General features: G+C 42.8%; 1 protein-coding gene across 6 annotated transcripts in view; it reads left to right on the top strand.

The window, feature by feature from the left end:
• Positions 1-26444, top strand: part of daam2 (dishevelled associated activator of morphogenesis 2) — a 133235-nt gene that overhangs the window by 59142 nt on the left and 47649 nt on the right. For all 6 annotated transcript variants that reach the window (XM_061743113.1, XM_061743115.1, XM_061743117.1 and 3 more), the window contains exons 4-5: positions 15969-16043; positions 25859-25953. In XM_061743113.1, coding sequence (XP_061599097.1) covers positions 15969-16043; positions 25859-25953 — 170 coding nt within the window. The remainder of the gene's footprint in view (positions 1-15968; positions 16044-25858; positions 25954-26444) is intronic.

Raw genomic sequence — 26444 nt, 5'->3', positions numbered from 1 at the left:
TTCATACCCTTCAGCACGACAGCCATGGTCTCATATTGTGGTGGAGTGTCCACAGACATGAGAGTGCCGCTCTTCCAGCAACCTTGACTGAAGCTCAATAGTGAATTGAATAAACACTCTTGGACCCTCCGCAGTGTTTCATTGCTGTTGTTTCTCTGGCTGCAGATTTTGTGTCAGTAGCAGAGTGAGGATCACATCACTGCTTCTCCTTTCCAGAGCGTGCCTGCTCGGCTTCAGGCTGGCCCACGCTAAAAGATTTAGAACATCTTGACAGATATTCATGAAGTGAGAGGCAACACTCGACCATTTCAAACATGATAGACTTAACAGTTGGAGTACGTGGAATGATGCAGTATGACCTGGCCCCTGGCAGCATGCCAGAACCTTACGTTTCTTCTGTAACATTAGTTGGCGTTTGTTGTAGCGAGGGGACTTCGGGAGCTCCAGCTGAGTGACGGACAGCCGGGGCTACCGGTGATCCGGCCGGGCAGCGAGGTCCAAGCAGCTGGCGGCGCCAGCGGGATTGGACTCCAGCCAACACTTTCTCATGAAGAAGATATTCCTTCTGAGACTATTGGATTAAATAAACTTTACATCAATTTCTTCCACCGTCTCACCTTCTCCGTGTAACAGTCCAAAGAACGTGTTAGCATCCTGAGGGGTTCTCCTCTCACAGCAGGACATTGTCCTTGCATCTATCTGTCATTAATACCCCCTTCATCCTGTTGTTCTGGAGTTTACACCAGCTATCAACATGCCAAAGCCACAGGTACAGAAAGGTCAGCAACAGGATTTTTGAGTATTTACAGTGTAAGGCTGGTCACTAGGGGTGGGTATTGGGAAGGACCTCACGATACGATACACATCACGATACTTGAGCCACGATACGATACACATTGCGATATCCCGATTATGCGATATCCCGATTATTATATTCTACATAGTTCACCAAAAAATTTAAAAATGCATTACACATCTTAAAATCCAAGCTGTATATATGTACATCAGATGATAGTGATGGATCTTAAAATCCGAGTTGCACGTTCATCAGATTATAGTGACAATTCATGGGACAAACTGAGTCAAAACAATGTTTTATTATAACTATACAAGCTAAAGTTACAACATATTTGTATATGTTTTTCATATTATTTACATCATATGAAATTAACATTAAATTTAGTATGAGGTTGCTTTAATTATGTGGCAAATGATAATAAACACAAGAAAGATGGTTACTAAAACCAAGGACAGGCACAGTGATCAGTCAGTATAGATATAAATCCATAAATAAATAAACCTCTGTCCATTATTTTTCATTTTTTAAGGACAGGCAATTGTGTTATATAAAAAATAAATAATAAAATGAAATAAAACGTGAAATAAAACCTGAGCTCAGTGCAGGGCCCTCCCAGGGTTGGTAGAGAGTGGCAATGCCCAGGACTGTCAATTAGGTAGGAGCACTGGGTGATAAAATGGGAAAAAAATCGGGGATAAAAAATATTAAAAAAAAAAAAAAAAAAAAAAATCGATATTCAAATTTTGAATATCGATATTGCATCAGCTGGAAAAGTATCGCGATATATTGCAATATCGATATTTTTGCCCACCCCTACTGGTCACTCAGTCTTTACACACCACATTGCAAAGGGAAATTTGAGAGAGGTACTTGAACTCCTCCACTTGGAGCAGGATCGTACTCTCGACCCGGAGGGGGTACCCCACCCTATTCCGACTGAGGACCATGGTCGCAGATTTGAAGGTGCTGATTCTCATCCCAGCCGCTTCGCGTAACCCTGCAAACCGCCTCAGTGAGAGCTGCAGATTGTGGCTCGATGAAGCCAGCAGAACCTCATCATCCCCCAAAATCACCAAACAGGACTCCCTCCGCTGCTTGGCTACACCTAGAAACCCCTGCCCATAAAAGCAATGAACAGAAGTGGTGACAAAGAGCATCCTTGATGGAAACAACTCAGTGGAGAGAAGCCTCCTACCTACGGTCCAGAGTCTTGGGTAGTGACTGAAATGACGAAAAACATGGATAAAATCGGCCGAAATGACTTTCCTTCGGAGTGGGTCCGGGCTTTCCCTTAAAGGACGAGCTCAGTAATCCGGGAGGGGCTCATAGCAGAGCCGCTGCTCCTCCACGCCGAGAGGAGCAACATGATGTGGCTCGGGCATCTGGTTAGGATCCCTCCAAGACACCAGGACACGCTAGATGGATCATGTTCCTCAGCTGGCCAGGGAACGCCTTGAGATGCCACCAGATGAGCTGGACTGAGGTGGCCGGGGAGAGGGAGATCTCAGCCTCCCTGCTTAGGCTGTGTCCCGACCCCGGATAAGCAGGAGAAGATGGACGGAGAGGATTGATGAGCTTCAGGAACTGAGATTAAAGTCAGCCTGGTTATCTTGTAGTGTCTGGCCTGACTTAAGATGCTCTGATACTTTTTTGTGTAATTGCGTGCGTGCGTGCGTGCGTGCGTGCGTGCGTGCGTGCGTGATTTTAACTTACTCAATAACTTAAGAAGAGTTGAATTCAGGCATGTTTGGGTGTTTGTCCAGGTGATTGAAGATGGAAAACAGTAAGAACAGTAAGCTTTTAATACATTATGTTAACCTGCAGTATCATGAGATCAGATCGTTGCCAGAACATGTATTTACGCTTTAATAACACCGGTATCAGTTACTGCATATCTGACGGCAGCAAACACAGGCTTTTATGTGGGCTGTCTGCTCTGTAGTAGAAGGTACTGGAAACAAAATCTTGGCAGCAGCAAAGGCTCTTGGGAACTTGTGCTCCTGAGTTAGGTTTTAAGGTAGGATATATTAGTTTGTCATTCCTCCCCCATCTCTCCCAGTCAGAAATCATTTCCTCTGCAAAACTAAGGTGGAAAAAAAATAAAAACTGGCCACGTGTCCAGGCCAGGAAACGGAAAGTATAACCGGGGTAACCGGGAACAGCGGAAAGCCGGAGGAAAATCCAAACAGACCCCTCATTCATGGACTGAAGCAGCGTAATGGAGAAAAGGGGGGGGGGGGACAACTAAGGGGCGACATTAGATAATAACCTGCATATGTGTGTATGAATGTGCAGACAGGAAGACATAAATACTGTCCTTGCCGGCACACACCCAAACAAAAACCTCATACAGTAGGGAAAAGCCCGCTTGGATGTTAGAGAGACGTGACACGCACATGCACCGGCCATAGTGCCCTCTGTCGCTGAGAATGAACGCAGGACAGCGATGTGACTGGAGAGCAGGGGACAGCAGAAATCCCCTTCTGGGACAAACACTGGGCGCCTTGTTTGCTCTGCTGCAGCAACGGCTTCAGTTGTTGTGGTTAGATAACACTTGGAGTGGCCAACTTTGTTCCCGTGCAACAGACCGCTCAACAAGGCAACGTGCCGGGGTCTTGTAGTCCTTATTAAGAGAAGAACTGCATGTGTGCGATCTGTATGCAAAAGTATCTAAATGATAAACTGATGCATGTTGTGCAGAGATGCAGATTCTCTCACAGATCACCTCATCAGGAGCTCCTGCACCGTTGTTTATTCAGGCAGTAACTCAATCACGTGGGAGGGGCGCAGCAGAAGATCATCGAGATGCACATCAGGAACTCCGCTTCAGGTTCAAGCCAGATATCTGAAATGGGGAATGATGTAAAACATGACTACTGAAGTCTTGAGAAGAGCAGGTCATCGTGTTAGTTTGACGTCCTCAATGTGGATCCCTGAAGAGAACCTGCTCCGTGTCAACAGGCTAGGCGGTTGGTGGTGCTCCAACCAGATCAGAAATATTTTCTACAGTTCTTTGGATGCTAAATGAAACCACAAAATATGAAACATGGACTTTTCTTTTCCTTTTTTTTTTGTTACAGAATCTCAGTGACTATTGTGATCATGATTTGGGGGTTCTAATCTGTTGTTTTATATGAAATGTCCCTTCATATCCCTTGTTTTGTTTGGTTTCTTCTGTTTTGCAACTCAGGGCCACCGCACTATGAAAACTAGTCCGAATGCTTTTCACCGTGCAACCATCGTATACAGCCACAGTCAGACGACTTCTTCCTGTATGATGATGCACTATGTCGCACAGCAAATCTGTTTAAAACTGGCATCTGGAAAGTGAACGGCTGACCCATGAGCCTGAGAATAAAGGCAACATCACTTCATATTCAGCTGTCTGCCAAGCCAAACTGGTATTTCTCAACATGAATGGCTTTACTTAATATCTATGTATTATTTACTCCTGAGGTCCACTGAGCGAGGAAAAACATATGAGCGCTACTGCTCTCATCCACTTTGATTATACATTTGGTTCCCTGCAACTTGCAGTTCTGTCCCAGTCAAGAGTTTATTAACAGTTTAACTTCACCTGTACTAAGGTTTTAGATCCTTCGGTTGAAATTAACCCAAAACTAAATGATTGTCTCAGCGCAGGCTGAGAGAGCGTGGATGTGCTGAAGGAAGCCCCACGTCTCTTTAGACATCACAGGCTGCCTGTTCTTGATGTTTTTGCCTCGGTTGCAGTTCCTTGCTGTGTATGTTTTGGTCTGGTGGAAATGTTGGAGTGTTGGACAAAGTTTTTAATGCTGTGCTGTCTTTGAGCTGTTTGAGCCAGTGACATTTTCTACTTTAAAAGAACAGTAAAATTCAAGTTATTTTCAGATTCAGCAGCTGGCGAAAAGGCCACTGCTGAATTGGAAACCAAGTTCAGGGTCGTGAAGTATGCCGTGATTTAGTCTTTGAAGTCAGTACAGCCTACAGGAAGTTACTTGTTTTATTTACTGTATATTTAGCTGATTTTCTGCTTCCATGTGCTTAAACAAAGGTAAATGATAACAAAATGCGTGTAGAATGAGAAACATGTCTTCTTTTTTAAGGACGAGTTGAACTTTTCTCAAAACTTCACTGTATCACCTTTTGCAAATACACAGGAGAAGACATCTCTAGCGGTCAGTATTTTCTCAGGACACTATCTGACTGCTAGCAAACTAACCTTCAGCTTCAGGTTAAACCATAGAACTGAGTGGTCTTGTGACTTGCTTACATAACAGTTTAACCCTGGGTTGAAGTCTAACCCTCAGTTAGGGTCGTTACGGTATAATTGGCCCTTTGTAGCACAGCTTCTCATCAGGAAGTAAAACACTGATCAAAATCTTCAAACTGTAGTCCAATACCTAAGGTCCTTTAATAGTCTCCAATAACCCCCCTAAATTTCAATTATTTTATTGACTGCCATATAGGGGTTAAAGCAGTGGATCACACTATTCTGTTGTCCAGACTTGAACAGATTGTTGATGTCTAAAATAAAGATTCATATCAGTTCAAGTCAGACCAGACAGCACCTTTGTACACTTACTGTATAAGAGTGGTCTTCTTCTGTAGCCCCTCTTACGTGGGGTGCTTCATGGCTCAATTTTAGCCCCAGTGCTATTTTCACTCTCCATTTCCTCTGAGCACTATTTTTAGGAAACATGATGACTTCTGTGGTTCTGTTGATGTCCTCCAAATATATTGTATGCATTGGACAAAACAAAAAATAGAAGAAAAAAAATGCTGCAACCTTTACTGTAATGTCTGTAATGACCTTAAAACCTGGATGAAGCTCAAGTTTCTAAATCTCATTGAAAACAAGATAGAAGTCATTTGGTTTGCAAAGTCTGATCTCTTTGCCAGTTCTACTGGTGCCCTTGGCTCTTTGGCTCCAGATACTTGTTCTGTTGTCAGTTCTCTTTTTTTATGTTCCTTTTGGTCTTTTGACAGCTGTTTTATGTTGGGTAAACTGATCAATACAAAGATTTTTTTCCAAGATGAAACCAGATCTCCCCTCACAGACCTTTACTTTTATCAGCTCTCGGTCAGATTACGGCCGTGTGCTGAGTCTGGCTTCAGATCTGTCTTCTTAGTGGTTTTTGCAAATAATTCAGAAGGCCGCAGTTTGTCTTATAACTGGCACAAAAAAAAAGATCATATCACTTCAGTCTTGGCATCCAATTCTTCCCTGTCTCATATTGAATTAAAAAACATGTCCCCATTAGTCTTTAAATTTGAAGTTTTTTTTTTTTGCTGTATCATATCTTTTCCATATCCATACCCTTGTAAGAGCTCCCAGTTACTCCATGAGGCGCCCTCAAGAAAGCTTTTTGTCATCACCTGGAAACACTGGGTTGAATATTTGCACAAAGACCCTGATCAAGCATTCATGAGAGCACGAGAATGTCATGTTCAAAATTCAAATTCAGCAGCCGTGTTTGGAATTGGCCATGTGTGCTGGCTCGTTGAACACTGGTCCATGTACAACGTCTTGCTTCCACTCAGCGCTGATTTAAGGTAATTTGCGTAAATAAAGTTTCCTGTGTACCAATGCTGTTGGCCATGATACACAGGAACATTTCGTCACTGTTGTTTATATTAGCCAGTGACTTCTGCACGATTGATCACAGAAGGATCGCTATGTGGACATGAGACAAGAGTGAAGAGATGGTTTTATGTTGTTTGTCTTTGTCAGTACAAGTGGAGGTGGACTGAGTAATGGCGCTTTTACATTAGTACCTACTCAGCCCGGCTTGGCTTGCTTCCACTCGGTTTGGTGCTTTCCCACTAGGGGTCTAACGTGCCGGGTAGATACTTTTCTGTAACTACTGTGCCGAGGTTTTAAGCATCTGACGTCATCACACTACACGCCACCGATTGGTCGGGGGGTGGGGAGTCAGACGTCTGAGTCAGGATGTGGAGATCAGTGAAAGAGCGACTCTGACGGCGGCTTCTCATTCATTCTATTCGACAGGCAACGGTAGCGCAAAAGTCTGAACTCTGAAGTGCAGATGTTCATAAACCTGGTGGCTGAGGAGAGAATTAAAAAAGGGATCTAGACGGGCGATAAGGAACGACAAGATCTACCAGGAGTTCTGTCACTTCATAGCTGCTCGCAGCTACCAACGGACTTTTCAGCAGCGCCGAGACAAACAAAAAAATGTTAAAGCGTCGCCGCTTGAAGCTTCTCTCACTCTCATTTTTTAACTTGATATCGAACACAAGCCACAGACCCAGCAACACATATACCATCTCCTCCAGGTTCTACATCTTTAGTGTCTTTAGTGTTTAGTGTCTTCTTCGTTTAGATCACACAATCAAATACGTCACAGCAGCTTCACTCCAACCTGCCCACTTCTGCTCCGGGTACTGGATTGTAGTGGAAAAGAAACTAGGACAAGTTGAGTCGAGTCGAGCTGAGATGAGTACAGCCGAGTAGGTACTAGTGGAAAAGTGCCATTAGTCTCTATTTGAGCACATTGCCTTCCTGCCTCTGTGAGTATGTGTGTCTGTGTGTGTGTGTGTGTGTGTGTGTGTGTGTGTGTGTGTGTGTGTGTGTGTGTGTGTGTGTGTGTGTGTGTGTGTGTGTGTGTGTGTGTGTGTGTGTGTGTGTGTGTGTGTGTGTGTGTGTGTGTGTGTGTGTGTGTGTGTGTGTACTTGTTTTTGCATGACTTGTGTTGAGCAGCCTGCAGGTAGAGAACACGATGTAACATCGAATGGCTCCTGATAATCGTTGAGCGCCGGAGGCCAAACAGGCTCTCCTGACTCCCATTAGTTGCACTGCATGACAAACACAAACACTCTTGTGTTTTGAGGACAGGATCACACAGTAGATCCCTTTATCACTTTCTGAAACAGTGACAAAAAACCCCAGCCCTGCTCCCCAAAAAGCAGAAAATGCCACAAAGATATCCTATCAAATGTTTAAAACTGAGATGATGCAGATGTAGATGGGTCTCATGACAGACAGGACTAAAAGGGTATTTTAAAAGCAATTATGAAGAAGAGTTGAGTGTTGTTTGAAGGCTTGTGACAGTAAATAGTCCAACAGTTTCTAAGTTTCTAAACATAAACAGCAAAGAACTTGGAGATTTTACCATGGAGAGTGTATAGTATCGTGAAAGTATCTCTGCACGAGCCAAGGCTGGAAACGAGCTGTGAATGTTGAAGTTCTTCGGGTCCTGAGGCAGCACTGCATTAAAACCAGACACAATTGTAGACTGAAATCACCTCATGAGCTCACGAGCAGGAGCTCACGAACACCTCAAAAAGCCACCGTCAGTGAACACAGTTCATCACTTAGTCCTCAGAAAGAAGTTAAAACCTTACCATGCAAACAAGACCCACAAACCCTGAGAAAACTGTCCTGAGGTCAGCCCAATCTAAATGTCAGAGTCTCTTTGGAAATGATCAATGTTGCATGTGTGATGATGTGTAGGTGTAACTTTCTGAGAAACTGGACTATATCTGCCGGTACGTCTGGAGAAAAATACCTCTTTGCTGGGGCACTTCTAGCTTTGATTGCAAACATTCACAGTGGCATTGGTTTTATAAACGCGTGCAGTTTCAAAACATCAATTTCTGTTCAGAATTTCGCACTTTTTTTTTCCAACATGATCTTGTAGAGTCGGACAACTATGTAAAGTCTTCTCCAGCACATCCCAGAGTTTCTCTCAGGGTTTAAGGTGCAGATTCAAAAGAACTGTGTGAGCCAATCAGTGTATGAAAATGAAATGCCACGCTCCCATAACAGATCTTTCCAAAAATCCATTGGTGGACATTAAGTTTAGTCAGGTAGTCAGTTAGCTTAACTCTTCTCAAGAGACCTAAAACTAACCCACTGAAGCAACCCCAGATCGTGGTCCTGCCAGCGAGGCAGGATGAGGGCATCACTTCATCGGCCAGTCTTCCTCCCCTGATGCCTCCATCGCTCCCATCAAACAGGGTAAACCTGGACTATTAGATTATCAGATTTTCACTGAAACACAATGGTTCACTACTATCCTTCCAGGTTTCAGTGACGTGCTGGACCGTTTGGCCACAGCCCTCCCCTGGGGTGAACTCAGTCATCCAGGTCACAACTACTCCTAAAGGCTTGAACCACGTCTTCAGTGAGGTCAGCTAAAGTCTGACCAGTCTGCAGTCCAGACCTGACGAACCCTGAGGAGACTTGCCCTTTTATCATACCCTGAACTGCAGAGGTGTCAAAAGTATTCACATTCGTTACTCAGGTAGAAGTATAGATACTAGAGTTTAAAAATACTCCTGTAGAAGTTGAAGTATCAACTCAAGTTTTTTACTCAAGTAAAAGTATAAAAGTACTTGTTTCAAAACTACTTAAAGTATAAAAGTAAAAGTAATGTAAGGGGGAAAAGCCATTAAGGATAAAAGCCATTGAAAATGAATGCATCTTGGTATAATGCAAATATATTAAAGAACCATATATGTGTACTATTGAGCATTAACATGTGTTTCAGAGAGCAGGAGATATGATGACTAGTTGCCTATAAGTATTGTAATGGTGCAAAAAGTCAAACTTCAGAGGCATGTTATCATTTATCCTAACCTTTATTGGAATGTACATCCAAGTTTATTTGCAGGAATCTGAGGGATGTAGAACAAAACTGGACAAGAACATCTGTGGCACAACCAAATTCACTCTATCCGGATGGAGCAATTTAACTGGAGAGGTTTTTTCCAAAGGCCGAAATGAAATAGAGTAACAAGGCTGTTTTTAAAATGTAAGGAGTAAAAAGTACAGATAATTGTGTGAAAATGTAAGGAGTAAAAGTAAAAAGTCGTCTGAAAAATAATTACTCTGGTGAAGTATAGATAACCAAAATTTCTAAGGTAAGGAAAGGTAACGAAGTATTTGTACTTCGTTACTTGACACCTCTGCTGAACTGTATATCAGCTTGAGAGAGACGGTCCGTTGCCTCAGTTGCCAAACACTTGCACCTTGTCCCCAAAAGAAAAGGTGATGAAACAGAGTGGTAAGTCGCTCTCATTTCCATCTTATTTTCCATCTTACACGACATCTTTTCCGACTTCTAGGCTTCATCTTGTCACTTTCTAATGATTAGATTCAGATTTTATTTACATGACGCAGAGTCACAACCTGTTTTTAAACTGCTGTAAATTTCCACCTTCTAAAATGCTATCAGGAATTCTGTTGCATAACTCATTCTGGCCGTTATTACGATACACATGGGCACGCCGCCTCTGAATGTAACAGCAGCTTATGTCTTCAATTATCAATCACATGTCCTTCATCCCCGTTTAATGTAACCCCCAGGCAGAGATTGCAAAAAAATCTTTTACGTCTGCTAACTGTAAAATAACCGGCAAGTGTTACATAACCTCCCAGAATTCAATATCCTGTCCATTTCCTGCCTCTCAAGGTGGGACCTTATATCCTGGATTCAGTACTGTAGATAAATACTCCCCACGGACAGATCTGCTCCGTGGAATGTCAGATATTCCCGCTGATTCCACAGATGGGAACTTATTGTGGTGTCAGCTTGAGCTGAGAATATGCAGAAAATATCATGTGTAATGACCGCTAATGGATCCCAGTATCCAGCTGTAGGGAGTGTGTTTAACGGGGCTGGACAGCTCGTCTGCTCCTTCTACAGTAGTTTAGTATACAGCAGTCACAGCCAGAACTATTTAATGGATGTAATGAGCACATTCAAGAAGACTTGGTTCCCGTTCGCATCCAAGTGGATGTCAAATATTTTAGATGATGAATAAAATCATCTGTTGAAAAAATTGTTTCCTGCACACTATTTGGTTAAAAACTGCAGGCATTTCTTCCTAATTTTTTGCTTATTTTGTCAATAAATTTTCAAACCATATTCTAATTATCCACTTGGCTCGGTAACGAATGAGTCCAGGTGCTATACTGTCCTCCCTCCACAGTTTTGAAGTTTACTCTTGTCCAATAAAAGGCTGTCTTGTTCAGTCCAGTCCAGCCAGAGTGGCTCTGCGGTAAAAGAATCCCACCTCCACTCCTTTGCTGTTTGTTCCAGTCCAATGAAAGGGTGTTTTGTTCAGTCAGGTCTTTGTTGGTCCTGTCATGATTCTGGACTCCTAAGGGTCCAGACTTTACACCCAGGGCCCCCTAGGTTTCTCTGAGTGTCCGGGTAACATCTTTTCAGAGAAGGTCTTGTTGATTTCAACAATACATTATCAAAGCATATTCAGTACGTAATACAAACAGCATGGCTCTGCAGCAATAGAGTCCTGCCTGCACTCTTGCAGTTTATTCCCGCATAATGAGGCGGTATTGTGTTGAATCTTGTTCTCGCTGGCGCTGCCATGTTTTTGGACTCCTCCTGAGGGTCCACACTTTACAGCCAGGGTCCACCTGGGCCTCTCTTAGCACATGTGAACAGAGTGAGGTGGCCAACACTTATTTCCTGTCGCCAGAGAAACCGTAGAGCTCATGGAAGCACGGGAGCAAGCCTCCCAGACCCGATGTAAAGATGCAGAAGCAGTTGAAATGCACTTGAATGAGCCATTTTGGAAAGTTGTCCGTCAAAGCTGAAAGGCATGAAAATTCACTGCTGTCCCAGCTTTGTTGCACACAGCATTTTAATATGGGTGTGTGGACATGCGTTGCGGGGTCATGTCAGGGCACGCTTTCCTCTTGTCGGCTCAGCATCCTGTCGGACGTTCTCATTTCTTTGCTCCTCATCTTCTGTTGAGACCATCTCCTTCAGTCAAGCAAACCGTGACCTTTCAAAGAGCTTCTGCTTTAATGTGGCCAGCTCAGTGGTTAGAATTCCATCCCCTGTTGTTCCTGAAGCTTTGACTTGAAAGACGTGCAGGTATTTGCACGGGATTGTTGCAATCTGAGCGCTTGGTTCTGATTGCCGGTGAAGCCTCTGAGGGGGTTTGAAATCTTTAGCTCACTGCACAACAGAAGGAAAGCTGAAATATGTAATTTCATCTTCTCTTTCAACAGGTGCCTCTCCAAACACTATGCCTCGCCAAACAGACAGCAAAATATGCGTTCTGGCTTCAGTCAGGTATTTGGGTCTTTGGAGACGATATATTCTTCAGCAGATGTTTGCAATAAGAGAAGCACCTTACAGATATACCTGATACACTGCTGGGGATTCCTGTCCTCCTTCGTTGCAGCCCTGACTGTAAATCATATTTAATGTCACTAGACGTGAGGAATGCAAGTTGTAAGTGTGTAATTTCGGCAGCAGAATGATGGACCTGACCTTAAACTGCTGCAGCCGAGCTCAAGACTGGAACGACTTCACCCGGTGGAAACCATCAGCAGGCTGCGTTTGTGATTTTGTGTAATGCAACAAGAAATTTCATACACGTGAAAACAAATGCTGAATTTTCCAGAACTGGATATTGGTACTTTTCACCATTCACAAGCACCATTCACCAAGTCTGGCTTTTTATCACAGGACTTTAATACCAGTCATCAACTGTGATTAACTCCCAAAAAGGTTTGTTCAGAGCAGCAACACGCAGGAACGGACTCGCCATCACTTCACCGCTTAAAAATTCCATGATAACGATTTGAATTCAGGAAGTGTGTGGACTGATATGACTTGCGCCCTCAAAACAAACCTTGTGTTGTCATAATGTCTTATTTGTCCTGAAACATGTTGGAAATTGCAGTCCTTAATTCCTTCTTGTGACGCCGCCAAAGTAAATGTTTGGTTGGGCTCGACATGTTTTCGAAGGAGTGTCGGCAGCTGTAATTTGTCTGAAGGGTCATAAAGAGGCAGTGGAGTTGTTAATCTCAGCGTCAGCATCTGTCTGGCACAGCGTCCAGAGCGTGTCAGCAGCGCTGTCGAAATGACGGCCAGCCTGGACACTGGGTTCTATTGTTTTTCTTTTACTTTAACTCTGAAGATCTGACTGGCTTCTGGCCCTCAGACCTGCAGGTCAGAGACAATGCTCATTAAAGGGGCTGAAACCTAAACTGACCAAACCGTTTCCCACTTCAGGACAGAGGAAACTGGTGGTGAAGGGGAACAAAAAACAAAAATCAACAGACTTGCTGATTCAGCAGCTTTCTTTTTTTAATGCTCACATTTTGTCTTTTATTTTATTAGTGCAATTAATTAAGATGATTCAAGGTCTCAGAGTGGAGCATGTTGATTTCAGTCATCCGAAAGGATCATTTGAAACAGTATTGTTGGTGGTTCTGTAGGAAGGAACGCACACAGAACTGATTAGGTTTTACTGAGCACAAGTGACCTGGAAGTACATAAAGATGTAGAGTACGGTTGAGACAATCCTTCAATTAAACATTTCAGTCGGGTTATTGTTGTAAACATGTAAACCTTGGAAACCTCCTTAATTATGACCTCATACAGAATCAGTACCAGCAGGTGGGTTTCAGCCGTCCCTCTGACGGGACTCTGAAGACGCTGCATGAGCCGTCACCTCCCGAGAAAAAGGTCCTAGTAAAATAAGTAATGAAAAAGTAAGTCAATTGTGCGTTCAAAGATGAAGTTTGATTTTGTAGGAATGAAGTAGTAATTATTGGACAAAATGGTAAAATAAAGTATAAATAATATAATGAGAATTAAATTGATTAGTAATATAAAGTCTTTTTTTAAGAGAAACAGTAATTTATAGGTAGTGGTCGGCACCTCTCTGGTGTTTGATAAAGTGGTTTTGATGACACACATGAGGAAGGCCGAGGACAGCCGTGTTCCTGGCTTCCCACCAGGTTTTTTCTTTGTCTTTGTAGTCGGAACTTTAGCATCAGAAGCATAACTTGCGACACATGTCGAGACTTAAAACACACTGAAAGCCTCTCTGTTCTGCATCTTATGGAGTTGGTCAAATTTGCAGTGATGTGGCTCAGTCTTACTCCACACAGGACGGTAATGTGTCTCCGAGCCTGAGGTAAATAGCAGCAGATGTGACTGATGAATATGGTCCATCAATGCCCTCGTTTTGAGGTGGTGTGTCGCGTCACAGTTCCCCCGACCGGCTGCAGCAGACGGAGATGCGAGGCGTCTGTTGTCTGGTCGACTTCCGTCCCTGGAGCACTTTTTTCTGCTTTATGCATCTAATAAAAGCTAAATGTAGCGAACAGTCGGACATGTTGAAGCTTCTAATAGACTAGAGAGACCTGCTAACCTGAAGATAAAAGCGGTGGTTTGGATGTGTGGGAGTGGGAGGACCACAGGGAGCATTGACTGACTAAAAGTTTGGATAAAAATTAAACTGCATTGTTTTGGATCTTCCTTGAGGGGCTTCATCACATTCCTAATGTGTTCAGAAATCCTAATAATTCTGCTGTTTTGGTCCTACGTCACCTGCTTTCTGGTCACGACTGTTGTAGCATGGCATGCAGTTAAAGTTCCGTCCACTTGTACTCCAACCACTTTATAAGGAACTTTACACAGAAAGCAAAATTGAATTCAGTCCAATAACACAATCCAGTTCAGTTCAAATTCTATTCCAGTTTGCTTCAGTTGAGCCCAAAACTTCATATCCTGCCAAGTATAATAAAAATGGCTTTTTGGTTTTCAACCTAATCTCAACGATGAAGATGGTTTCTGCGCCCTGAACTGCCAGATGGTTGCACAAGAGAGGAGGACGATCTCTGAAGGCCTCGCCTCCATTTCTGCTTCTGGAAACTTTAGGAACCACAGCTGCTAACCGCTAACCGCTAATCCTGCTGTGTGAGAGTGTCTGTGGGGATGGTGATTTTGATTCTAAAGTCCCGGTGTTATTGTAACTGCATCATGAATACAAATTTGGAACTTCTGAGGACCAGTTTGCTTGGTCCCTTTTGGTCTTTGTATGTGCAGCAAAAACAGGAAACGGCAAGCTTTGTACTGGAGGTCAGACCAAAACGTTATGTCCATCAGCAGAAATACTTTCTTTTTTTTTATGGAGGGGGGGGGTCCTTACCACCAATGATTACAGATATGTGCCTAAATGACATATAAATGTTGACACATTTGACTGATCAAGCCGTCGTAATCTCACTCAAGTTGACGGGTTTGCCACCTTTCAGAAATAGAAATAAGGGACACCCGATTTCAGCAGCGCAGGAGCCAAAAAAAAGCCCCAAAACTTCTAAATTGCATAAAAAAGTGTTTATTTTATATGAAAAAACAAAATGCTTTGATTTAAAGTGCTTTAATAGCATTGAACTTGCATGACTGTACAGACAACCAACCATACTAGTAACTGAAATATCCTCCTATTCTATGTATGTCCACATCAGCCAAGATGTATAATATAGCCTACAGGTGAAGAATATGGTGTAAAAGTTAATTTATTTCAATAATTCAACTAGCAAATAGTGTAAAAGTTAATTTATTTCAATAATTCAACTAGAATACTGTGTAAAAGTTAATTTATTTCAATAATTCAACTAGAATACTGTGTAAAAGTTAATTTATTTCAATAATTCAACTATAATATACAGAGCGCAGCAGGTCCTGTTGTCCTGCCACAAAGATTTTGCTGGCCTTAATGTTTCCTGTGTTTTTATTTTGTTCAGTATTGGTAAATTTAGTGTTGATGTGTGTGTGACAGACGTGTGTATGGGGCGTTAATGAAAATACAGGAAAATACAGGACGCGTCCCGTATTAGTTCAATACGGGACGCAACATTTTTTTCTCAAATAAAGGACAATTCCGTATTTTACTGGACGGGTGGCAACCCTACGTATGTCCATTATCATCTTGTGTTGCCTTAAACTGGCTCAGGCAGCAGCCGCTGCTGCCGATGCCACCTGAATGTGATTTTAACTTAGGGTTGACTGGTTTGGGCAGGAAAGTGTCCAATGTGAGCATCATTTCTGCCTTCATAAATGAACTGAAAATAAATGCAGAGTGACTCTGATTACATCACGTTCTGGATCCTTTTTGACTTCCACGTCCAGCTTCTTGACAGTCTCACTTGTGGCTGTCAAGACCTGTTACTTTATTCCACAAGGTGTTCTGGCTGTCAGCCAAATCCAATAAAGGAGCCAGAATAAACGCAGGTTCCACGTTTGCAGAATGGCTGTCACGTAAACTTCAGATTTTGGTCTGAAGTGAAAAATAAACACATTTCAACTTTAACTAATTGCTTAACCCTTAAATCACAACATTTGGGTTGTGATGTGTAGAAATGACCCCGTCTCTTTCTGTGTGTCTGCAGGAGCAAGAGGACCCCAACAAGCTGGCCACCAGCTGGCCCGACTACTACATAGACCGCATCAACTCCATGGCGGCTGTGAGTAAAAATGATTTCTAATTCCTTTTGGACAGAAGTTTACTTGTAGTGTAGAAAAAGACTTGTCTTCATGTCTGACAGGAAAGTTGACAAAATCTTTCCTGTTTTAGCTCAGTTAGGATTCCTGAATGTCACAATAATGAGAGTTCATAGAGGGTTTTGGTTGTATTAGCTTCTTCAATGTCAGGTGTTTATCCACTAACTTGACCTTAACCCTTTGAAGCCTGACACTTGAAATAATGCTGAAAATATGCTTTATTTACTCTGTTGCCATGTCTGCGGCATATAAAGCAGCAACACAAAAGAACCCTAATGACCATCTAGCATTTACTGTTATTACAGAGCAACTCACCAAGAACGCCCAAGTATGTCCGCCAACTACTATGTAGGTCCCATACGTAGACTGCGCGTAGCTGTTATTTTGAAGTAAATCCTGTGTTCCACATGATGATATTCAGAAGCTTCTGATAGCCTTATTGACATAATTTGGGTTAATTGGGGATATTCCTGTGGATGTATTTTAAGACACACCTCCAAACACAAGGACCTCATAAATCAAGAGACTCGGAAGGAAACTACCAAGACTTCAGGAAAAAAAAACCAACTATGAACCTCATAAGCCTGGTTCTTCCTGGGCTACAATTCCCAGAGGCGTGAAGGCCCCATGTTCGTCTCTTCAAACATTGAAACATGAGTAGAAACAGCCATCAACCACTCAGGAAGGAACTGGATTATGTGTCCCAGAGATGAGCGTGTTTTGGTATCAAATGTACAAATGGACCTGAGAACAAGTACACAGGTTGTAAAGATGCTGTCTCAAAGCAGGACAAGAAGATCATTATCCCATTAAAACACTGTGCTGACATGAGCTGCAGAGAGAACACCACGGCTCCAAAACCACCATAAAATAGGACAGATCACAGTTTACAGCTGCACATGTGGACAAAGATCTTTATCCACGGTGACGTGTCCTGTGGTGTGATAAAACAATGTTTGGTCATAATGATCATTGTAATGATTAGTGGGAAAATGGGGACGTGTGCAGGCCTCAGAACATGGCCACAGCTGTGAAGTATGAGGCTGCCGGGATCATGTACTCCACAAAAACTTCATGAGGAAAAATACTTATGTGGAAATACTGAAAGAACATCTCAAGACATCAGCCAACAAGTTGAAGCTTGGCCTGGATAGGTTTTCCAAATGGACAAAGACCCCAAGTGTGCCTTCACATTAGTTGCAAAGTGGCCGAGGGACAACAGAGTGAAGTTTTTGGAGCAGTCACCAGAAAGCCCCGAGCTTAGTCCTGCAGCAGAAGGCATCTGTGAGCCAGAAGGGGACAAACTTGAGCCAGACCCACCAGTTCTGTCAGGAAGAACGATCCAAAACGTTTGAGCCAAGCTAAACGGTTTAAAGTCAATTCTACCAAATAATAACAAAGTGTATGTAAACTTCTGACATTGAAAAATAGAATAAAAAAATACTCTCTTAGTCTGACATTTTACAGATTAAAGAAACCCCACAAATTCTAACTGACTTAAAACAGGAAAATGTTCCTCAACTTTACTGTCAGACATGGAGGAGAAAAAAAAGTCAACTTTTTATAAACTGTTTCTGAACTTGTGGCTGCAGCTGCACCTCCCTGTGTTTTAAATCTGCACATAAATTTGCTTTAACATTCTCCGCTTTAGTCAAGCATCTCCCTCCGAGGAGGTCATGGCTCTCTGTCGTTCTTTCTCATACTTCTCTCTGGGCGAACTTTTTATCGTCCCCCTGCTGAGTGCCGGGTTTATTCACATGACCGCATTCCTCCGCCGCGACCCTGGCGTTCACACACGCACTGTGATGACAAACAGGCCATTTAGACACTCAGCAGTTCGATGAGTGGGAACGAGCCGGGCCCCGACGGCAGTGATTCCACCCCATTTGGATGAGAGTGAAAACAGCATGATAACATCCCAGACATCTGCTCTGCTGCGATGTTGCTGTCACTTTACTTGTGCTGCTATGTGGTAATTTATTTGAATCTGTCAGCCGCTGGCGCTTCGAACCCGTGACGTCTCACCCGGAGTCTTTATGGTGACCACTTGTTGGCTCCTAAAAGTTTGGAGTTCATAAATGCTGACGTTTTAAGAGAGCTCTCCAAGGGTGACATGTAAACATGAAATTTAGAGAAGAGGGCAACTTTTACAATTTCAACCGATTAATTTATTTGCATATTCACTTTTTTAAAGTTTTTTCCCTTCTTTTACGATTACTTCTATTTCTTTTGTGTTTCCAGGCCATAGATCACATAAACTGGCGTTTATTTACACAGACCGCCAAAAAATAATGATATTAAAATCTCCTGCTTATTCCTCCTGGTTATTTGGCCGGCAAACACCCTTGTAGCAGCAGCCAGTGATGATGCTTGTGTATTTTACAGTTTACATTTGTTTTATTGGCTTTGATTGGGAAGGGAACGAGCTGCTTCTGAAAAGCATGCTGGTTCCAGAGTGCAGCCTTGAAGTTCGTGGAGGTGGGTTTTACTGTCAGGCTCAGGCGGCGTGCACGCTCGCATAAATGGCGTTGGAAGTGGAGCGCAGAGAAAGTTCTGACATGTTCGCTGCCAAAAAAATCTCAAATCCAACCGGGCTGTAGCAGTGCCTTGCGCTTATTGGATGTCAGACGTGCTGTCAGGGTTTGTGCCAGCCTTTTTTTTTACAGATCTGCCTGGTGCACGTTCAACACCAAGTCCAAAAAGACGTAAATAGAACCAGAATGCAATGCTTGTCACAAAAAAAGGCAAGACAAGACAAGGCAAGTTTATTTGTATAGCACAATTCAACACAAGGTAATTCAAAGTGCTTTACATCAACATTGAAAGCGGCAAGAAAAAAAGAGGTAAAATAATAATAAGCACAAGTTGTTAAAAAGTAAGGGCAGTAGAGTACAGGAGATACACATCTCATTCTTCAAATGGCAAGAATTATGTTTCTATACGGTCAAAACGTACAAAGACCAGGTCAAATACAGTATTACAAAAGTAATCTGTATGAATTCACAAAAGTAATCTGTATGAATTTTAACAACAGTCCACACACATCGGGGAACAGAGGAGACCAGTCGTTGATATCAGACTGGGCTTGACTAACTGTCCTGGATCTTTTCTGTTGTATCTTTTGTTTTGCGATGCTCCAGATCTTTTTAGTTGGTGAAAGCGTTGCAGGCAAGCCAGTTCAGCATCCGGACTCTGCTGTTACGAAGCTTTGATGAAATGAAGCTCAGTCACTCAGCTGAAAGGGACCAACTGAAGAGTTTGCTCAGTCAGTTCACACGTAAACCTTCAACCAACCCAACAGAGGGAAAAAGGAACTATTTTAAAAAAAAATCCAATTCCAGTCACTTAATATCTGAAGGCAGGCGAGTCTTGGGTTAGTGTTGCTGCCCACAGGCCAGGCTGACGGATATCGGGGGGAAGCTTGGAGGTTGTGGACAACTGGAGTTATATCATTGGCAGGTGGGGTTTAGCACAGAGAGATTACGGTTTTATGGTTTTATAGTGCATTCCTTTTTCCACTTTATTCCCCACTTACACAAGTACACACTTTCCATCCCCAGTTTCCATTATTCACCATCAGACCAGTTTCCTTTGCCTTCCAAACTGTTTATCATCTCAACAACCAGTCCTCCATCAGCTCCACCCTGCAGACAGCATCTTCATAAGAGGGCTATTACTCCAAGTCTTGGCTCGCGAGCAAACTCAGAGGGGACTCGTCCTTCTACAGTAGCTGAGTTATTGGACGACAGCCCTCAGGCTGCCGTACGGTGTTCATAAACACATGACACGGCCCTGAGGTTGTAATGCAGATGTCCCTGCGACTCTGATGAGTTACTGTCATCCTGACATGTCCAACCGAATGAGGTGGTGGCTTCTTCTGCAGCAAAGTTGGGGGTGTGGGGTGTGTGTGTGTGTGGGGAGGGATTGGGGGGGGGGTAGCGCTCACGATGGGAAGAGAAATGACTCGTACTGATGTCTCAGAGGAAAGAAATCATGTAAAACTCACCTGCAGCTTCACAAGCACAAAATCACAGGGGCCGGGTTTCCCAGATCCAACCTCTCTTAAGGATTTAAGAAGGTTCCAAAGAAGGTTTGAACTAAGAGAGAACCCTAAGATACGGGTGTTTCCCAGATGACTTCTTAACACCGTCCTTTAGTTTCGCTCTTTCAGAAGCTCTTTGGAGCAGCTGTCCGGTTCTGAAACCAAATGAATCGATGCCAGGCAAATCGATCACCGATCACTATCAGCGCATTTTCACACGCAGCACTGCTGCCTAACGCACTAATTCACTGCTGCCTGTGCGTTATAATAAAAAATTAAGATGATAAATATAATTCAATTACCCTTTTTCATCCAAACGGTGCGTTACTCCGTTATTTCTGGCTACAGTGAGGCTTTTTTTCCCCACACGCAGAAACCGGGAGGAAACGGGGTGGGCGTGCGTGTGCATTCAAAAACATGAGCCAAGAGAAGGCGAGTTTCGCAAATCGCAACGTGGAATTACAGCAATCCCTGGTTTTTCGCATGGGTTATGTTCCAAAAAGAACCCGTGATAAGTGAAATTCTTTTTACAATTATAGAGGGCTTCAGATTGCAGAGATCATCCCCGCCTCGCACGTATTCCTCCTCTTCTGAATGATGCGGCATCCCGACTCGCGCTGTATACAGCGCGAGTCGGCAGGTGGGTTTTTTCAAGAGAAGAAAATAGTTATGGGTCGTTGTCTTCGCTCTTTTTTCTTCTGGGCAAAAAGATTCTTTAATATAAACCGACACCATTGATTATATTTGAGACTGTAATGAACGATTCATCAAAGGATCTCGTTCTTCAGCTGCTGCTTCCCTGTCATCACATAGGGGCTCGGGCTCGGGCACGGCGCAGGTGTCACGGCTGCCTGACAGCCCGGTCCGACACGTCCAGGGGATTGAAGTGCTGACGCACGAATGCGTTCATAAAAACAGTTCTGCTTCGCGCACGGCGATGCGGTTGATTTGCAGCGAGAACATGCTGTATAGCAGCCAAATTATCAAATAAATGATATTCATGATGATCGTTTTATTTGTGCGTAAAGCATAAAGCATATACAGGAACACACTTGTTATTCCTTATTTTTCTTTTTTTTCCCCCTTTGCTGTCACCAATAAATGCTAAACAATATAAATCTAAAGTATAAAATAGATCAAAATTTGTGCGGGGTGCATTGTTTTAATATCTCATTGCTTGGTGTGATATTGATTTGCCTGACGCGGCTGGATCTGTGAGTCTTTGTTCACTAAGATGGTTGGAAAGACTGGGTCAGCAGCATCTTTCATTTCCTTCTTAATGAAAGAGATACTTAAGCTAAGAGCGACTCTGGGAAACGCGATTTTCTTTCACAGGCTCCTTAAGAAGGTTTGAAAGAAGTCTTTCGCTGTTAAGAACTACTTAACTGATCTGGGAAACCCGGCCAGGGTCTGTTATGTATGTTTTTGGACTTATATCTTTTATGAATACTGGTTTGGTTATATTTTAAACCAGCTATTTTACAAAATGTAAAGCTTTGCCTTGAAAAGTCATTTCTAAATGTAAAACATCACATAATGGCTTTATTCTGGTGGGCGTTTTTCCATTTTTAGTCCATTCTCGCCACGTGGCATGACCTGGGCTTCAGTGGTTTTACTTGTCTGTGGGTGAGGTGATATACTGTCCCTCACTTATATATTCCTGCTTGCGTTAAATGATGAGAACGCTTCAGCCAGGCGTTGGCTCTCTGTGGCTCCGAGTTCTAAAGTCCATCACGCCCAGTATCAAACAACAGGTGGTTTTGCAAATGGGTTAAAAAAAAGACAAGAAAAGAAACAACAACAACACTGACTTCTCCTTCTTCTTTTAGCCTTTTCATTCAGCAGATGGAACCCTGTTTTCTGCATTGTCCTCTTCCACCACATCCATAAATCTCCTCTTTTGTCGTCTCCTTTTTCTTCTGGATTCTGGTTCCAGCTTCAGTATCCTTCCGTCGCTTTATCCGTCTGTGTTCAAACCATCTCAATTTGGCACGCCTTACTCTGACTCAGATGTCTCACCGTGGCTGATCCTCTGATGGGCTCACTCTTGATCCCGTCCTGTCAGTCCCAAAGACAATCTTAACATCTTCAACTCTGCCACTTCCAGCGTTACTTTCTGTCTCTTGGTCGGTGCTTCCTCCGAGCTTTAAAGGAGCTTGAGGCAGGATTGAGGCAGGATTTATGAAAAAAATCAGTATACGTTGTAAGTTTTCTAGTAATAATGTTATGGAGCCAAATCAAGGCCAAAAGTTTTGCTAATTTGAAAAAAAAATTTGAACCTGAAAATTTTTTTTTACAGTTTCAATTTTATTTTTTTCAGTATCAGATCTTTTTTTCAGTTTCAAATCTTTTTATTTCAGTTTCAAATCTTTTTTTCAGTTTCAAATCTTTTTTTTTCAGTTTCACGTCTTTTTTTTTCAGTTTCAAATTTTTTTCATGAGTGACAGCAGAACAGAGAAGGCGGGGGACGTTACTCAGTCCTGTTGCCTTCAGGAAATGTAGGTTGCAGAAGTTATCAGTAGAAGTATGATCCAACACTATACACCATATTCACGTGATTGGCAGTGGAAAAACTGATATTAGTGACACATTTCTGTTTAAAAAGCTGTTTTAGACCGTATTTGGCACCAATCGCAGTATAAAAGCAATAAACTATGCCAGACTGTACAGTTCAACAGCCACACTTTAAAGTTTGACATTTCCCACTTCAACATACTACCAAGTACGGTCTAAAACAGCTTTTTAAACAGAAATGTGTCACTAATATCAGTTTTTTCCACTGCCAATCACGTGAATATGGTGTATATACAGCGTTGAATCATACTTCTACTGATAACTTCTGCAACCTACGTTTCCTGAAGGCAACAGGACTGAGGAACGTCCCCCGCCTTCTCTGTTCTGCTGTCACTCATGATGCCACGCCCCTCTCAGTTGATGCCACGCCCCCCACGCCAGATCCGGGCCAAAAGTCTGAACCTGAAAAAAAAATTTGAAACTGAAAAAAAAAGAAGTGAAACTGAAAAAAAAAGAAGTGAAACTGAAAAAAAAAGATGTGAAACTGAAAAAAAAGACGTGAAACTGAAAAAAAAAGATTTGAAACTGAAAAAAAGATTTGAAACTGAAATAAAAAGATTTGAAACTGAAAAAAAGATCTGATACTGAAAAAAATAAAATTGAAACTGTAAAAAAAAATTTTCAGGTTCAAATTTTATTTTCAAATTAGCAAAACTTTTGGCCCTGATTTGGCTCCATATAATGTCAGATGAAGCGTTCCAAACCAAAAAGAATGAGCTCTCTAGTGTTTATCTCCGTTGCCTTGAACAGGCTGTGTGCTGCAAAATGTGCTGCAATTCGGACTCCGAATTTCCCGCGTTGGGCGGCGGATGTGACGTCACATGACGCTGCATGCACGTTCTCCCCGTTCTCCCGTGCCGGCTTCGCTGTTGGCTGCAGTACCCCCAACGGCCGTTGTGGCGAAGGGTGGTGCTAGAGAGTCTAATTTCTTAAAAGAAGCCTCATGCTCCTTTAAAGGAGGGCTTGTTTTACAAACATCTGGTAATGCTTTCCCTTGACTCTTGCTGCTACTCTTCTGTCACAGATACCTCTAGACCCTCTTCTCTGTGTGGTCCGCCCTCCCTACACTCTACACTCCCTACACTTCACCTTTTGACTGACTTTTGTTCATCAGTGATATCCATCTTTGACATGCCACACCAAGTTTGATTCCTGTATTCAGGTTTATCATCATCATGTTTTTATTGTTTATTATGGTTATGATTATGTTTTGATGTGCTATATAAATAAAGTTTGATTTGATTATTGATTAGTATGCCGTAAGATAAGGTTCCCCAGTCCAAGTCCCTGAGGGCCGCTGCCCTGCATGTCTTAGTTGTTTCCTGCTAAGCAGTTGATTTCAATGAAGGTTTTATTAGCAGACTTGTGCAAACAATGTTTAGTAGCTGACGCCGAGCCATCGGTTTAGATCAGGGTTGTTGGAGACGGGGAATGTGTAAGACATGCAGCGCCGAGGACCTGGACTGAGGAACACTGCATCAGGAAACAAGATCTTTATCTCAAGTGTATATCCTCAGACTCCTCTCAAAACTGCATCTGCAGTCATCAACTCCACATTCTGATTCTTGGTCCCCCTAAAGAAGACCTCCACATGTTTTATTTGCAGGAAAATGACCGTTGTCTCATGTAGAGCGATTCACTGCACAAATGTAGATAAATGGATCATTTAGAGATTTAAAAGGCATAACGATAAATTTTGTAAAGCCACGGGATAACAAGTAGAAAAATTGTTTTTTAGGCGAAAATCAAATAATTTTTCCTCAAAGGTCGTTATTGATATTCTTTTTATATGCTTTAATTAGATTTACAGTAGTACTCATACGTGACTTTGACTCAGAATCTTGGCAGTACTGTCTGTTTCTCTTTTTCTTCTTGCGTCCTGAAGTAATTCTTCAGTATCAGTGATCCATATGGTCCAAGTTAAGACGTAGATGAGCAGCACTCATCGCTCAGGGACCAGAGCTCTGATGACAAGCTCCAAAGCGCTGTTTGGGCTCTGGGGGGCACTTCCCATAATGAAGATTTAGAGAAGTACGGTCTGCTGGTTTACCAACAGGCTGTAATGGTATCCTTGTGTGGATGTTGGCCACAGGTATGAATGAGCTTACAAATAGCAGATGTAGGAAGGAGCCCTTGGCTACACTCATTGACGTGGGGAGCTGGCTCACAGCACGACCAAATCATTCACGCTCCCCAACACTCGTGGAGTCCAACTTCCCATTGACTAAGATCACATTAGAGCAACAGGAGCCAGAGCCTTTAGCTCCTGGCTCAGAGATCCCGAGCCATCTGGACTCGAGGCTAAGTTGACATGATGGATGTTTTGACTGTACTGTTTCTAGATTAAACACACTCAGACCAGGCAAGTTGGAGTTGTTGCAAGGTAGTCAAGCATCAGGTGTCTGGTAGGTAACGAAGAGCTGTCAGTCATGCTGTGGAATATTAACACCCAACTTTAACCTGGATGTCATGTTTAAGGGCTGGAGAAGAAGACCACATTCAAGCAAGTGCCAGATTAATCTGCAGCGCTGTGACAAGCTTTCTCCACGGCTGAAGCCTTCTCAGTTTGAGCACTTGGCAGCGAGCTGCCGTGGAAAATGCCTGGAAAGACTGAACAGAAGCCGTGACTAATGGGACAACAACAGCTCTTAGATGTTACTGACGAAAGCTTTTAAGTGATGCAGAGGTGCATTAAGGCTATCACCAGTATAAATGCTTTTCATTATGCGCTCCATTTGTTGTAAGCTTGATTAGAGCTAAAGTTCGCATGATTTCTCGTGGCATATTCTAGCAGTTCTCCCAAAACAAAGGACAGTCAAAGAGCTAAAACGCATTGGTTTTTTGTCGGCTGAAACATGATCTGAGTGAAGACGCTGGTTATGTGTTACTGGGTTTGATTGAAACAAATGCATTTAGCTGTGAAGTAAGGGGGCCAAGTTCTTATTAAAGGTCCATTCCAGAGTTAAATCGACCCCAGCCATGTTGTTAGATGTTTAGTAGAGTGGACTTTTATTAAGGACCACAAAGATGAGAATGGAAGCATCTTTGAGCCTTGTAGCGTTGGTCCCTGACTTTGGTCTGTTTCCATCCATTCTGCTGTAAATCTACAGTCCAGCTCTGTGAATTTAATAGTCCTGCTAACACCTGCATTTGTCACTGCAGATGCAGACATTGTTTGCCTTTGATGAAGAGGAAATGGAGATGAGAAACAAGGTGGTTGAAGATCTGAAGACGGCGCTCCGAACTCAGCCAATGAGGTGAGTGGACATTCCCACTGTTTTTCTCTGAGCCCTGCACAAAATGGCACTCGGTTAGATAAAGCAACATTTTCACTTGTTGAGGTCATCAGCTCAAGCGAATTACAGCTAATTATATAACATGCCACTGGAATGATTTGCTCTCCGTCAAGTCAGCTTCTTGTGTTTGGGAATGAACCTACAGTATTTAATTACTTACAACTGAACTGCAACCAGTTGCAGATATTTTTAAACCAACTGACACGGTCAAGGGCAGCTGTTTGGCTGCAGTCATCACCGCAGAGAATTGTTCAAGGACACTGGACATCCCACTCATACTGGGCCGTCCGTCTGCCTGCATATCTTGTGTGATGCTGTGGTTTGGATCAAAGTGGGTTATTTGGTTGGGTTTTCTCAAGGGGAGCGGTAACGTGGCAGACCTGCAGTGCAGGGCGACAGAAACTCCGGGCAGCTTTGAAGTCTGGGTCACGTCTGGGTTGTTGGTTTGTAGG

Source organism: Cololabis saira, chromosome 16, assembly GCF_033807715.1.
Source record: "Cololabis saira isolate AMF1-May2022 chromosome 16, fColSai1.1, whole genome shotgun sequence".
NCBI classification, from domain to species: Eukaryota; Metazoa; Chordata; class Actinopteri; order Beloniformes; family Belonidae; genus Cololabis; species Cololabis saira.
This window is presented reverse-complemented; position numbering and strand designations above follow the sequence as displayed.